Here is a 15,571-nt window from a genome sequence, read left to right as displayed (position 1 = left end):
CGGATCTTATTTTAGCTAACGTTTCGATATTGCGGTTTCATCAAAGTTATTACTACAAGAACTGTTTAACTAATAACAAAACATAGGCCAATGATTTGCTCATTTTCAATTTATTTTCCCCACATAAGTCAATATTAAACATGAATAACAAAAGCCGGTTAAAGTTGAAGTTGATCACAGGATAGGGTAACCTCGAAATTTCTCTGCTAAGCAATTAAAATCAGCATTTCGAAAACAAAAAATGCCATAAACGTATTTTGAACTTTACAGGCCGAAAAGCATAGCAAGAGTGCTGCACAATTTCATCTTTAATTTTCAGTTAAGTAGATTGATTGACATCAAGTGAAAATTCAGGTTGTAGATGGTACTCAAGAAGCAGTAGATTAGTTGGCATTTCTCCGTTTAATAACATACGTTGAATGAGCTATTGCTGATATGATTATAAGAAGAGTTTTTCTCAGATCATTTTCTTCTTTATTGTTTCTTCATTTTTACTAAGCGTTAAGTGCGGTGCACCTTTTTATAAGTAATTTCTTTTTACCGTCGAAATCTTGAATAATCTTCATTCATTCAGTGTAGTGACACACAGTTTTTGATTAAACCAGCGATGTATTTTAATACATTGGTATTTGTGTTTTGTAGGATTTTAACAGTATTACTAAGGATTTTTGTTTTGTTTTGAATTTCGCGCAAAGCTAAACGAGGGCTATCTGCGCTAGCCGTCCCTAATTTAGCAGTGTAATACTAGAGGGAAGGCAGCTAGTCATCACCACCCACCGCCAACTCTTGGGCTACTCTTTCACCAACGAATAGTGGGATTGGCCGTCACATTATAACGCCTTCACGGCTGAAAGAGCAAGCATGTTCGGTGCGAGAGGGATTCGAACCTACAACCCTCAGATTCCGAGTCAAACGCCTTAACCCACCTGGCCATGCCGGGCCACATTATTGACGAAAATTTTAATAGATTTTCCAGTGTTTATCTCAGATTGCTTTCTGTTGTGCTTCGCTTTTATGTAATTCAGTTTCCGTTTTATTTTTATTCCCATAAAAAAATATAAAATTGGTAAAATATCTCGTTCTTACCTTATGATATTTCATATTTTACAGCTTCATCATATCAAATATCCTCTTTATAGTTTGTTTTTTTAAATTTAATTACGGTGTTTACAGTCCGGCGCTTTTTAATAACAGATAATTTCACCATAAATTATTAATACCATTAATTCTGTACTAAAATTAAGGTTGGAAAATTTAGAGGTCAGATTTCATTGAGTACTATACATAAAAGTGAAGGAAGATATAATGCAAAGAATAGTTTCAATGAAGTACATGAATCTAAAGGAAACTTTAAAAATAACTAAAAGAAACAATTATCAAGTTTCATGATCGATCAAAACAAAACCACATGATCTTCAATGAAATTTTGACAAGCTGCTGGCCCGGCATGGCCAAGCGCGTAAGGCGTGCGACTCGTAATCCGAGGGTCGCGGGTTCGCGCCCGCGTCGCGCTAAACATGCTCTCCCTCCCAGCCGTGGGAGCGTATAATGTGACGGTCAATCCCACTTTTCGTTGGTAAAAGAGTAGCCCAAGAGTTGGCGGTGAGTGGTGATGACTAGCTGCCTTCCCTCTATCTAGTCTTACACTGCTAAATTAGGGACGGCTAGCACAGATAGCCCTCGAGTAGCTTTGTGCGAAATTCCAAACAAACAGACAAGCTGCAACGTCACAGAATTGAAGTGTAGAGACATGTCGATCTGAAAAGTTCAGCGTCAGCTCAAGAATACTGAAGTTTTATTGATGAACAAGGACGGAAAGTGTTTGTACAAGGGCAAACAAGAGGATATTAATGGCAGTTCTATTAGGTTATTTGGACCTGAATGTGTTTATATAGTGAAACACAAATTATGACTGATTCCTATACAAACGTTAAACGTCATGTATAATTGCTTTGTGTTAAAGGTTTATAAAAGAATATTTACCAATATATATTCGTGAACTCTGATCTGCCGAATATTATTCAACGATCAGATAATTCACTGGGCCATTAATAGCTAACGTTATCTTATTATAAGAACAAGATATTGATTATTTATTGGCGCTTAGTAATTATATTAGATACTGCTTATAAAATGTTGGCTTAAATTCTGGAAAATATATTGTCAGAGTTTATAAGGATTTTTAATGTCTTTGGCTCAAACAGAATGCTTATCGAGAGTGGATGTCACATCTTTTTGTATTTTGTTCAAGCTCAACCAACAGGCAGATTTTAGTAGAAAGGGTCATTATCATATTTCGGCCATGTTAAAAAAAAACCTAGGTTTTGGTAAGGGTTTTTATTAATTGGATTAATATTGGATAGATACAACTTACGGTTTACACTAAAAAACTTTCGATATGAACATTGCGGAAATTGTATATGGGATCATATATTAGAACTGAGCTGTCAAAAGGTGACCTACCAACGTAGTTGAGTTATAGAAAGTAATACAAGACATCTGTGATAATATCCTTACACTGCTAGTGTGTGGCATCATTAGAATAAGGTGTAATGTTACATGCAAGGAAAAAAGAACACGTGTAAAGCATTAGTACATTGTACAATGTATTATATTTTCCTTCGTATTATCTGCGACAATGTTGCATATACCATTAATAAATTCACCATCTCATTGTTAGAGATTTATGGCTGCGTCTCACTTGCTTGTTTTCATAACTATTTGTATTACTTCATACCCATCATTTTAATTGTACATCATGTTTTACAAATGATGTAAAACTCGAACACGTAATTTATGTAATACAATAATAAAAGGGATTGCGCCCTTATGTTTCGAGTGTATTCATTAAAAAAATATGTGGCTTGTGACTTTTAACAGTTTCATCTTATACCAAAGTAACTGAAAGTAAGTTCCAATTATGGATGTTTTATTTTAATTTTTCCGAGCGAAATTGGTGACCAATACAACAACGAATATTTTCTAATAATAATACAACAGGGAATATTTTCTAATAATAATACAACAGGGAATATTTTCTAATAATAATACAACAAAGAATATTTTCTAATAGTAATACAACAGGGAATATTTTCTAATAATAATAAAATAAGGAATATTTTCTAATAATAATACAACAGGGAATATTTTCTAATAATGATACAACAAAGAATATTTTCTGATAATAATACAACAGGGAATATTTTCTAATAATAATAAAATAAGGAATATTTTTTAATAATAATACAACAGGGAATATTTTCTAATAATAATACAACAAGGAATATTTTCTAATAATAATACAACAGGGAATATTTTCTAATAATGATACAACAAAGAATATTTTCTAATAATAATACAACAAAGAATATTTTCTAATAATAATAAAACAAGGAATATTTTGTAATAGTAATACAACAGGGAATATTTTTTGTCAAAATGTGTTAGATTCCTTCTAGTTAATTTATACACAAACAAAGATTAAACAGTCGGATTAGAAGTAAAGGTTAAACACGGGTTATGTTTCAGTTTTCGGAGATTAAGTGTGTGTAATCTCAATGATAACTTTTTTGGATGTAGCTGATGTAAACCTTTGGACACAGAACGTAATAAGGATAATATAACATTTAGGTTATTGAAGTTGTTTTATAAGGCTCATCTGAATTTGTTCTAATGTTTGTATTAAGTAATTTTATGCACTCTTCGGAAGATAAAATATCTAAGAAATACATCTTTCTAACTAGTGTGCTAAAATACTTGCTTTTGATTTTTCCTTTTTACTTTTTGAAGAAAAGAGAAAAGTATAATTTACTTCAAGCAGTTCAAGTTATTATAAAATAAGTCAGTACATATAGTAACTAGATTGCTGGCTGTTTTATCTTAAAGATATGAGAATAAGTAACCAAAACTGAAGTTTTGATGATAGCCCTGTGACAATCACAACAGTATATTTTCACAAACGTGTCCGACACTATAGCAGTTGGCCCGACATGGCCAGGTAGGTTAAGGCTTTCGACTCGTAATCTGAGGGTCGTGGGTTCGAATCACCGTCACACCAAATATGCTCGCCCTTTCAGCCATGGGGGAATTATAATGTGACGGTCAATCCCACTATTCGTTGGTAAAAGAGTAGCTCAAGAGATGGCAGTGGGTGGTGATGACTAGCTGCCTTCCCTCTAGTCTTACACTGCTAATTTAGAGACGGCTAATACAGATAGCTCTCGTGTAGCTTTGCGTGAAATTTAAAAAACAAACACAAATATTTGTGTTTGTCGACAGTGTAGAACATAATCAAATAAAGATTATTCCAGAGTTGTTCCATTGTTATAACAAATCATATGATATAATTAGATCTTTTTGTGACGTATAGCAGTTATTATTGTTCAATATACAAGGTGGAACAAAAGGTACTCTACAGCTGATATTAGACGATTGGTACGGTTAGTATATTTGTTATTTCACATCTGGTTCGAAAAGAAATATTACGTAGACAACCGGAATCAATTTAATTATTATTCATTACAGAATAATGAATGTACGTTATTAAACTATCTTAGAAGTGTTTGCTTATTTTCAATCAGAGTTACATTGGGCTGTCTGCTGTGCCTACTGGAACCCCGAACTTGTAAGTTCGTAAACTTACCAATCTTCCATCTCGGGACATATTCCAAACAAAATAGCACTATAGTCCCTTTTGTTCCATTCTGTATTCGGTATTTTATTTCTAAAGAACAAAAAATGATAGTGGCTTTATTCACTATAATTTAATTATTTGTTTTAAAAACTATCTAACGTTTGTATTTTAAGCTATGTCTTCCCACTTCCTGAGAAGGATCGGGATGGCCGTGTCACTGTTTTTGGAATAGCAGGTGAGGAGCTACAGTGTAATTAGAATGCCAATAATATAGCTTTTAAATGAAACGTAAGAAGGTGAGAAACATAGTTTATGATAGCTTTATTATAGTAACATTGTACAGGCTTGATACAATGGTATAAGTGGATTAATACTTAGCATGCAAGTAATGTATTTTACGTTTCTTATTAAACAACCACGTCAAGCACATAAGAATCTGCTATAAGATCCAACGTATAGTACAAGTATTCGAAAATGTAAGAGATACTACAGTTAAGGAAAGCAATGTCTGAACTATGGGGTCTAAATATTAAACTCACATGTTGTTAAAATATCAAACATATTTATGCAAGCTATATATTGAAACATTTTCTAACAGGTATTATGGATCCCAGACGTCACAAACCCAGGGATTCCTACAGAGCATATGTGGCGACATTTGAAGCTCTGTTGGATGATGAAGTTGTCCAGAGGAAAGGCTTGTCTTATATTTTTGATCAGGCAGACTTCCAACTCTCCCACTTCACTATTGTTGGACCTAAAGAACTTCAACTACTGATGTCCACAGGACAGGTAAAAAGTGTAATTTCTATCTGACGAGAAATATTGTTAATTGCACAAAAAAGTCACACAGTAACTGTTGTGAAAATCCTACGCTACACTTTTTTTTTTAGATTTTCGCAAAAAAAAAAAGAATATTGCATTTAGTTACGACTTAGTTTCTGTTGTTTAAGTAGTTTCCTTTATCTGAAAGGAAACTCTATTTATACAGAAGTTCAAATTTCTGCTATGTGGGCAGTGCTTGTATTGTATATTCCAATACAGCTTCGTTCACAATAAGGACATAAGCAACGGTAAATCACTTTGTAATATTTGTCTTGCCATTTAACAAGACGTCTAAATCTTAATTTAGACTTAACAATACGTCTTATGTTAAATTTATTATATTCTTTCTTGCTCGGTAAGGAAGAACGAAACTTGAAATATAGCAGTGAAAAGTATTGCTTTTGTTTGTTTTTGAATTTCGCACAAAGCTACTCGAGGGCTATCTGTGCTAGCCGTCCCTAATTTAGCAGTGTAAGACTAGAGGTAAAGCAGCTAGTCATCACCACCCACCGCCAACTCTTGGGCTACTCTTTTACCAACGAATAGTGGGATTGACCGTCATATTATAACGCCTCCATGGCTTAAATGGCGAGCATGTTTGGCGCGATGGGGATGCAAACCCACGACCCTCAGATTACGAGTCGCACGTCTTAACACGCTTGGCCATGTCACAGAAAACTTGTTTCTGAAGAAATTGTTTCCATTACAAGTTAGTTTAAGATTAAGCTGCATGTTGTGGAAAGAGCGTGTGTGTGTCTTCTTATAGCAAAGCCACATCGGGCTATCTCGTGAGTCTACGGATGGAAATCGAGCTCCTGATTTTATCGTCTTAAATTCGTAGACATACCTCTGTATTAGCGAGGGACTGCAAAGAGTAGAGTAATTACCTCTACCATATTATAATATCTTGATCTTACATTTTTCTTATCAATCATTCAATGGTATAAAGAAGAAACTGATTGAATGATTGAATTGTTTTTACCATAAAATGGAATTAATACATAATTAACTCGACTAGATGTAGCCCAATTGTTAGTATGTCAAATTATGGATCTGCTGGTCCAGCATTAGCGATTCATTAGCTCAGAATATGAAATCAAGCTCGCGCTCTGTACTTTAGGATCGTGCGTGTGTTATAGAGTGATGGGAAAACCCCACTAGTTGAAAAGCTGGCAATGCGTACTGTTGGCTATGGTTACCTTCTCTGTAATATAACATTTCAAATGGCCTGGTGTAGCCTTGTAGCTAGGACACCAAACTTGCAATCTGCGAGTCCTGGGATTGAATCTCGTCTCTAAACATGCTTCACTTTCAGCTGTGTGGACAATATAATGCGACGTTCAATCTCACTTTTCGTTGGTAAAAGAGTAGCCCAAGAGTTGGCGGTGGCTGGTACTGACTATCTGTCTTCTGTCTAGTCTATCACGTCTAAATTAGGAACGACACGCTCGAGTAGCTTTGAACAAAATTAAAAAAACAAATGCACTATCAGTTTAAAATAGGGGCCACTAACGCAGATAGCCATTGAATGAAACAAACAAGCTTATATTAATCCTCACTTAAGAGTGTATTGTTGTTGTTTTATTGTCGTAAGGATAAACGTACTGTTTTGAACTTTCTAATATTTACCAGTAGTCTCGTCCTCATTGTGAACGAAGGTATGTTAATCTGTATTGTTAAAATATTGCCTACGGACATTATAGTGTTAAACAACATAGCGATGTGGAAATAATGCATTGTACACCATATGTTAAAATGTGACACTCCACTACTACCAGGACTTTCTGTAGGTCATAAATGGACATCAAGGAGAAAGTTTGTTTATTTGTTTTGAAGTTCCCCCAAATCTACACTAAGGCTATCTGTACTAGCCGTCCCTAATTTAGCAGTGTAATACTAGAGAGAAGGCAGCTAGTCATCACCACCCAGTGTCAACTCTTTGGCTACTCTTGTACCAATGAATAGTGGGATTCACCGTAACAATATAACGCCCCCATGGCTAAAAGGACGAGCATTTTGCCCTAAATAGAAGCGCAAGTCAAATGTATTGTTCAACCACTGATATCTACCAGAAGAGTTTAAAACTGTATTTTATTTCTATAGATGAACCAACAAAGTTTATAGGTTTCAGTAAAGATAGTAGAGTATTGCTGTGTAAAATTTTAATTTCACTTTTAATGTCCACGGTGAGTGAGGAGTGTAGTTCACTTTTAATATACTGAGAAGCAGGTACATACCATTAATTACAAAAAATATGCCAAAAAATAGTTACCGTTATCTATTAAAATATAACAAAACCCTAACTGTATTACATTGAAAGGGTGACAGGGTATTATGTTGATTACGTTCTAAGAGAGAACTAGAACCTGATATCTCTCACATTTCATGCGAGTGTTTTATTAACTTATCCAAAGTGTTAAATCTGTAAGTACATCTTTCTAAAGTACCTTTTAACAGCTTCAACTACCATAGCAGTTATTTTCAAGAAAAATAACTAATTCAGTAAGGGTTTTGGCAGATAACTCTTGCATTGGTGATTTTCCACAGAATAAGTAGCCAGACAATTAACACAATGATCAGCAAAGAGAGCACTTAAACAATGATAATTATTTAACAAACTGTTAACACTTGCCGATAAACAAACAAAACTATGACAACTGAATATAGAAAAGGAAATTATATTATAGTTATATAGAAGAGAGATAAAACAATTTAATGATATTGTTGTCCGCAGAGAACTGATACATGATACATGTAACAGTTAAATTAATATTATATGTTTATAAGATATTTGGGATAACAATTTTGTTGATTGAAATACAATATCACTTGTGTACAGAATAACTGTTGCAATATTACTTCGTTATGATACAATCAATCATAATAATATACTTTCCTAAAGAGAGAGAGAGAGTTAACATAACAACAGTTGTATACGAAAAAGTCCATTTTATATTAACTGTAACACCTTCAAGTAACTGCAATTTTTACAGTAAACATGTTCTGATTTTTAACGACTATAACGATTCGACCAATTTGACTCGTCACAAGATACATTCAAAGTTCCTACTATTCTTCACTTTAGTAAATTATTCACTTAAACGTTAGTCTTATATTAACTGTCAACAGAAAAATTAGCTTAATGAACTGTATATCAGAAAATAAACGCAAAAAGTAGCCATATTTTGGTAAATATGTATTGTAATTTCAGATAATTTATAAAATTTACTAAATCGTAAGTGATTATTTTCAGAAAGTTATGCCAATATGTCACAGAAGAATCCACTGGTTGAACATGCCCAAACATCTCCTGTTTATCTACGAACTGTTTAAAAAACTACTAAGCAAGAAGATCCAAGAACGGGTACGTGTATTAACACGATATTAGATGAAATATCTTATCCACAACAGAACCAATGGGCGTCAGTAAGGTTTTGGAAAAGCTTAAAATGCTCGAAAGCCTGAAAATACTTAGTTTTACAGTTTGTTTACTGTTGTTTTTTTATAATGAATTCAATAACTGAACTAAGAAACAATTCGGAATTTTAACATTCATGGTTTTTTCTTTAAACTTATAAAAAATTCAAATGAAGGAGAATGTACAGAGTTTGACTTAAAAAAATTGAAATGTTCTTTATGAGAAAAAAGTCTCCAAGTTCAGGTACTCACCTTTCTAGCCTATCCTCAGATGGTGCCATTCCCCCTATGTAAAACACTATTTGGCCACTATTTATTTGTTTTCTTTTCTGTTGTCAAATACATTAGCTCATACCAGTTACTAGGCCTAATAAACTTTCTTTGTCTTGCCAACTTTTGGTTTTAATTCCACAAAGTTATTTCGTGCTCTAAAAACAGTTTGAGTGCTGTTTGTAACCTAAATTAAAGTTTAAATTATACAATAGGAAGTTTTTCAAGTAAAACGTAACTAAACTGTTTTATATTGTCACTTCCATCATACTTGGTGTGCTAACACAACCAGCACTTATGTGCTATTTATGACTAGAGGTTTGTTTTAATAAAAAGTTTGCCCAACATAACCTATGCTAATATTTACATGACGTCGTTGTGTGATTCGTGTCTAAATGCAATTGTAAAAATAGTAAATATATTTATTTGTCACGTAATCTAACTCTTACATTTTTTGAGCAGAACATGATTATTCTCCTAAACCCAACAAGTGCTCTTCCGGCTGAACTAAAGGGTCATCCTCAATATAATCTTCGTAAAATATTTCCTAGAGGTTCAGTTTACTGTATATGAATACTTTTGTAAGGAAAGAACCCATTCACACTAAGAACGTTCTTACATAAAACTATTTTTTTTTTACACATAATATAAAGTCACAAAAGTTAACTATTGTATAAATATTTGTCTGGTTAATGCGAACACTTTACTTCTTCTGTTTGTTAAGTGAAATGCGACGTTAATAATTTATATAAAGCATCAGTTACTTCAACATTTGCTATCAGGGGGAGCTAAGTTTCTTAGTTGATTTATTATTTTTAGGTGTGTTTTGTTTTCAAAGTACGTTTGAACAGAAATACTTCCTAATTTCTCTATTTATTTGATTTTTCAGATGGTTGTTCACTGGAACCTTGAGACCCTTCACTCTCATTTTCCACGTAATATGTTACCGAAGGAATATGGTGGAGAACACAGTGTGAAAGAACTTGCAGGTGTGTAAATGCTACGTTTTGATGACTAAAAATAACAAGCTTGCAACGGTTCATTTTTATCTTGTTTTATTAGTTAAGATTAAATGCATTTAGTTCTGGTAAAACACCACACCTCTGACAGCTTTTAAATTGGACAGATTGTTGCATTTCAGATCACTGATACAAGTTTAAGACATTCAGAGAGTTGAAATTTGATTAGCTTCATTAAGCCTACTTTGTGAACAATGCCTATTTTCATGTTAGATCCTGTAAAAAACTGGTGAGAATTTACTTATAAAAGATACGGAATAACCTACACAGAATTCCTAACATATTTTAAATAATATCTGCAGAAGTTTTCAGTTCTTTGAAGGTTCCATTGGATGTTTCTAGCCTTTAGCTTTTCCTTGTCCAAAATGTTTTAAGCTCATTTTAAAATTCCTTGACAGAATACTCAGTGTCTGTGTAATGAAAGCAAAGAACGATGACATTACTAATTAAATAGAAAATACAAAAACATGTTAAAAAGAGTTTGTAATGTTATGAAATATTACTGTCTTAATAAAAAACACATCAACTGAGACCGGAATTTTCGTTCTGAATTCTGTTTCTGATAGATATTAAGATGTTTTTCTTTTTCAACTGAAGTGGATCAAATAATATTTAAGTTAGAAACTTCAGTTCTCGACCAAGCAAACACATATTCTGTATGTGAAGGCGTCCCAATGCATAACCCAAACGAAATACTGTCTTGGCTCGGCATACCCAAGTGGTTAAGGTACCCGACTCTTAATCTGAGGGTCGTGAGCTCGAATCCCCGTCGCACAAAATATACTCGCCCCTTCAGCCGTAGGGGCATTATTATGTGTGGTTAATCCTACTATTCGTTGGTAAAAGAGTAGCCCAGGAGTTAGCGGTGGGTGGTAATGAGTAGCTGCCTTCCCTCTAGTCTTACACTGCTAAATTAGGGATGGCTAGTGCAGATAGCCCTCATGTAGCTTTGCGCGAAATTGAAAAACAAACAAACAGACTCAGTACTAAAATGATTTTCATTACTCAATGAGATAATTTGGTTTAACAGCTATCGTCCAAGGTTTAATACTTTACAAATCCCACCCAATAAACACTGAAGTCAGTCACCTAACTATATCAAGTTATATCAATAAAATGATTATTCTGTGGCTAAATGACATAATTTGATTAAATGAAATGTGATGTCAGTAATTGGTACAAATAGGCAGTAATTTAAATAACTGCTATTAGAGGGAGCTTAGATTTCTTACTGTCGTCAAAGCAATAATTACCTAAGTATATTTCAATAAAAATACCTTTTAACATTTATTTATTTGATTTCTCAGACGGTTGTTCACTGGAACTTTGAAAGCCTTCACTCCAAATTTCTTCGTAAGATTTCGGCAAAGAGCACACTGGGAAAGAATTTGCAAGAAGCTAAGTCTTACATAATGTTTGTTTAAAATTTATCATTATATTAACAAACAAAATCAAAAGAAAACTGGCTTGTGTTTTCCAGCGATTGTCAGAATAAATGCTTTCTGGGGTAACATAAGGACATATTTGACTTATGTGGAAAACGAAAACATGACTATTCTTAACCGAGGGACAAAACATTCATTTATTAGTTTTTATGTTTGACTTATTAAGTAACCACGTCACCAACGTTTCCATGCATAGCAGAAACTAGCAGCGACATATCATACAACCAAACGCTTCAATCAGTGCAAAGTGGCACAGCGGATTGTTTGTGGACTCACACCGCTAGAATCCGTGTTTCGATACCCGTGGTGGGCAGAGCACAGATAGTCCATTGTGTAATTTTATACTTAATTTCAAACAAACAAACAAATACACACGTGTGTTGCAATCGTATCGTGTGTATAATTCAAACCAGTTAAACGAGCTTGTTTGATCAATTTTCCTTTTCATGTGTAAAGAGTTGTAATAGAAGCTCGTTTTACACTGCATGACCTAATTCAAAAGCTACGGATTTTTATTAACCTAAGTTGTCAGAGTAGTTCTAATCTTCTAACAAACCTCTTTCTTGGGCATATTTCAGGTCGATGGGTGGAAACATTACGGAAAAAGAGAGACTACTTATTGTCATTAGATCAAATGCAATATGACGAAAGCAAGAGACCCAGCCAGTGGCCTAACAACAATGATTCTTAATCTATGGAATAATTATGTTTATATATAAAATTACACAAACAGAATTATATAGTGAGAAAGTCTATTTATATTCTTCTGGTAATATGGTTCTAAAATCAAATGTTATTGCAGGGAAGATGAAAAGACATAGTACTTCTTGGGATAACAGTTTAAACATTTCAACTGCATAATGAGGCTTAGCTAGAAACAAAAGTGTTATTTCACACAAAATATAAGATACAATTATCACTCATGATAACACGTGTTATAATAGTTGCTGTAGTATTAGTAACAAGCTAGAAAAAATCCTTACCCTAAGACCGTTGTAATTAATAAAAGTAATAATTCTGTAACTACACATACTAAGATATAGAAAACAAAGAGAATGCGAATCCTTAAAATGGCGATTTGTACATATCATGGTAACTATAAAATTTCTAATTATAGTTCAACAATCAGCTTACATTACTTAGATATATTTGCAAATTCAAAATTATAAAAATATTGGCCAAGCATGTTAAGGCACTTGACTCGCAATCTGATGGTCGCGGGTTCGAATCCTCGTCACACCAAACATGTTCACCATTTCAGCCATGGGGCGTTATAATGTGACGGTTAATCGTGTTATTTGTTGGTAAAAGAGTAATTCAAGAGTTGGCGGTGGGTGGTGATGACTAGCTTCCTTCCCTGCAAAACTAGGGATGGCTAGCACAGATAGCTCTCGAGTAACTTTGCGTGAAATTAAAAAAAAACACCAAATCAATTCATGCGTACAGTGTACGCTTGATTTAATCAATGTATGGTTAACGTGATGTTTTTATTGTTTACTTAGTGTGCGTGGGTTTTCATTCAGCAAAGCCACCTCGAGCTATCTGCTGAGTCCACTTGCTCCCATAGAAAATTTACTTTAATTTGTATTATAAAATAAATGATTTCAGTAAGTACGTGATTTTTTTTACCGGTAATTGTATCACAAAGCTTTGACACAAATTTCGCCTAAAATTACCATAAACTTTTAAATGGCAGTCAAATATACTAAATAAAAGTTTCGTTAAAATTACAAGAAAGACAACATTCTGAAGCTTCGTCTTCATAGCCGTTATCATTCATCCGTTTATATCACGAAAAGAAGTTTTTGTATCAATGCTGCCACCTGTGGTTCAGTTTACACAAATATACATGAAATTAAGCATCATTATCAAAATATATTAAAAAGAATGTGTTGATCTGTTTTTTTCAACAATTAAGTTATACAATGCTCAAGAAAAATTTCTAGTTTTAATTCACAAGCATTTCAAAGCCTAACGATATACTAATGTACGTCTTTATTTCAAATCTTTGAAACAATTATTTTATAAATTTGCATGATTAATATTAATATGAAAAATCATATAACTAGTTAAAAAATAAAGCAATTTGACAGAAGAAAACTATGAAATGGGACCTACGAAAACAAATTTTTTACCATTCTTGCCTAGTTAGCTTCTATCACCACAATAATTAACACTTCTTCATAATAAACCCAATATCAACGTCTCGTCTCATAATCAGGGAAATTTAGGTCAAGAGAGAGAAGGGGTATATAGTTAACGCATGGACGAAACATACAATAATTTTCTCTGTTTTTGTTATTTATTTGCTTTCATTATAATTAAAGTTGAAGCTTTTAGTTTTCTTTCTCTTAATTAATGTTCTTAACATCTTTTTAGAGTAATTAATTACAGAAATATTAATACTGAAATTGTTATTAATATAAACAGATTTGTGCCAAAATACTGAAATAGTAAGTATATGAGTTTTATTTTAATAAATTAATTGTTTGTTGAAATTGTCAGATCCAAACAGGGGTAACATAATGTGTGCCGCTGCGCTCATGCGCAATTGTGCTGTCTTGTTCTGCTATGGTATGCCTAACTTAGCAACGGTTTCATCATGTCTGTCTGTACGTGGCTTATCACACGGGTAACCGGTCTTTTCAACTCTACTTTTTTTTTATGAACCTGTGAACGTCAGTAGCGGACCAAGGCCCTCTCTGAATGTTACTCATTCTGTGATATTCCCTGAAAATCACCAACCTATTACATCCTTTGATGGGATAACATTTCACTTCTCTAAACGGTTCTCAGTTTCATGTTACTTGTGATCGACAAGCCCACTTATACGTGTGTGAAATATGCGAAAGAAACCAGAGTGGTAACAAATATGAAAATCCTCTAACAACCCTGACCAACTTCACTTTTCTAAGTCATACTGCTTGTGAGATTTGAACTGAGAAACTCCTTATCACCACTATGTGTCTTTTGATAATCAACAAATATGTGTTACATATCTTTAGTCTAACTCAGCCCTCGCTTAACTTCACGTCATACGTTTTCCTTGCTAGACTATGAGATTTTATGTCATATGACCAATAATTTATTATTTGCTTAACATAATCATACATAAGCTTAGTATTTATATGTTACCGTAAGAGGAACCTAGTGTCAGTTTCGTAATATAAAAATAATCCATTTAATATATACTACAAGGGAAGTGAACTAACGTTTTTAAGACAAATAAAAGTTTAGCTGAAATGAAATAGAAACCGTATAACCCGAGTGCTTTCGAAAGGTGGACCTTTATTCTTCAGGGACAAACACAAATACTCGGGTTATAGTTTCTATTTCATTTCTATCAACACTTTTTGAACATATGTGCTTTTATAACGTCATGAGTTTAGCCGAAATGGTAGAAGTAAAAAATGCACAAACCCTTTCATAAGGATAAAATGAAAATCGCTGCTTCACAATTACAATTATAACATATTACAATTTTTCAACGATTTCGCTTTTATTAATTGCATTGAGCAACTTTATTTCTGTTTCTTGTTAGGTTTATCATTATGCATATTATTCGCACTACTTAGTAACAGAAAAATAATAATGGAATTTAAGGTACTATTGTCCCTCAGTGAGACACTGGGAAGTCCATGGAATCCCAAATCTAAAATCCATGTTCAACTGCCCTTAGTGGAAACAGCAGATAGCTTAGCATAGTTTTGTTACAAATAAACACACTTAAGCACCAAAGTATTCTTAATGCAACATTTGGATGAAATATCAAACATTTTATCATTCCCTTTCAGTATCGTTAGGGTTTCATAACTTACATAATTTAAGAGTTTTGTCAAAATGTACTTTCGAGTGAACAGTCTTTGAGCCAGCTCAGTTTTACCTAACACATAAATATATAAGTTAAGTATGCTATTCTTAAATTCATCGCAGATTTCGAAAGCCATTTCAGTGATTTCTGT

General features: G+C 33.4%; 1 protein-coding gene across 7 annotated transcripts in view; it reads left to right on the top strand.

The window, feature by feature from the left end:
• The window catches only part of LOC143239433 (alpha-tocopherol transfer protein-like), a 29,297-nt gene extending 16,074 nt beyond the window's left edge, over positions 1–13,223 (top strand). For 6 of the 7 annotated variants that reach the window (XM_076480482.1, XM_076480479.1, XM_076480477.1 and 3 more), the window contains 5 exons: positions 4,807–4,868; positions 5,232–5,434; positions 8,712–8,822; positions 10,035–10,134; positions 12,188–13,223. In XM_076480482.1, the coding sequence (XP_076336597.1) occupies positions 4,807–4,868; positions 5,232–5,434; positions 8,712–8,822; positions 10,035–10,134; positions 12,188–12,300 (589 nt within the window). In that variant the 3' untranslated portion in view covers positions 12,301–13,223. The remainder of the gene's footprint in view (positions 1–4,806; positions 4,869–5,231; positions 5,435–8,711; positions 8,823–10,034; positions 10,135–12,187) is intronic. The other variant, XM_076480484.1, reaches the window with a different exon arrangement.
• Positions 13,224–15,571: the final 2,348 nt, after the last annotated feature.

The sequence above is a fragment of the Tachypleus tridentatus genome, chromosome 13 (assembly GCF_004210375.1).
Source record: "Tachypleus tridentatus isolate NWPU-2018 chromosome 13, ASM421037v1, whole genome shotgun sequence".
Lineage (NCBI taxonomy): Eukaryota > Metazoa > Arthropoda > Merostomata > Xiphosura > Limulidae > Tachypleus > Tachypleus tridentatus.
The sequence above is the reverse complement of the archived record's forward strand: the minus strand, read 5'-3'. Positions and strand labels throughout refer to the sequence as shown.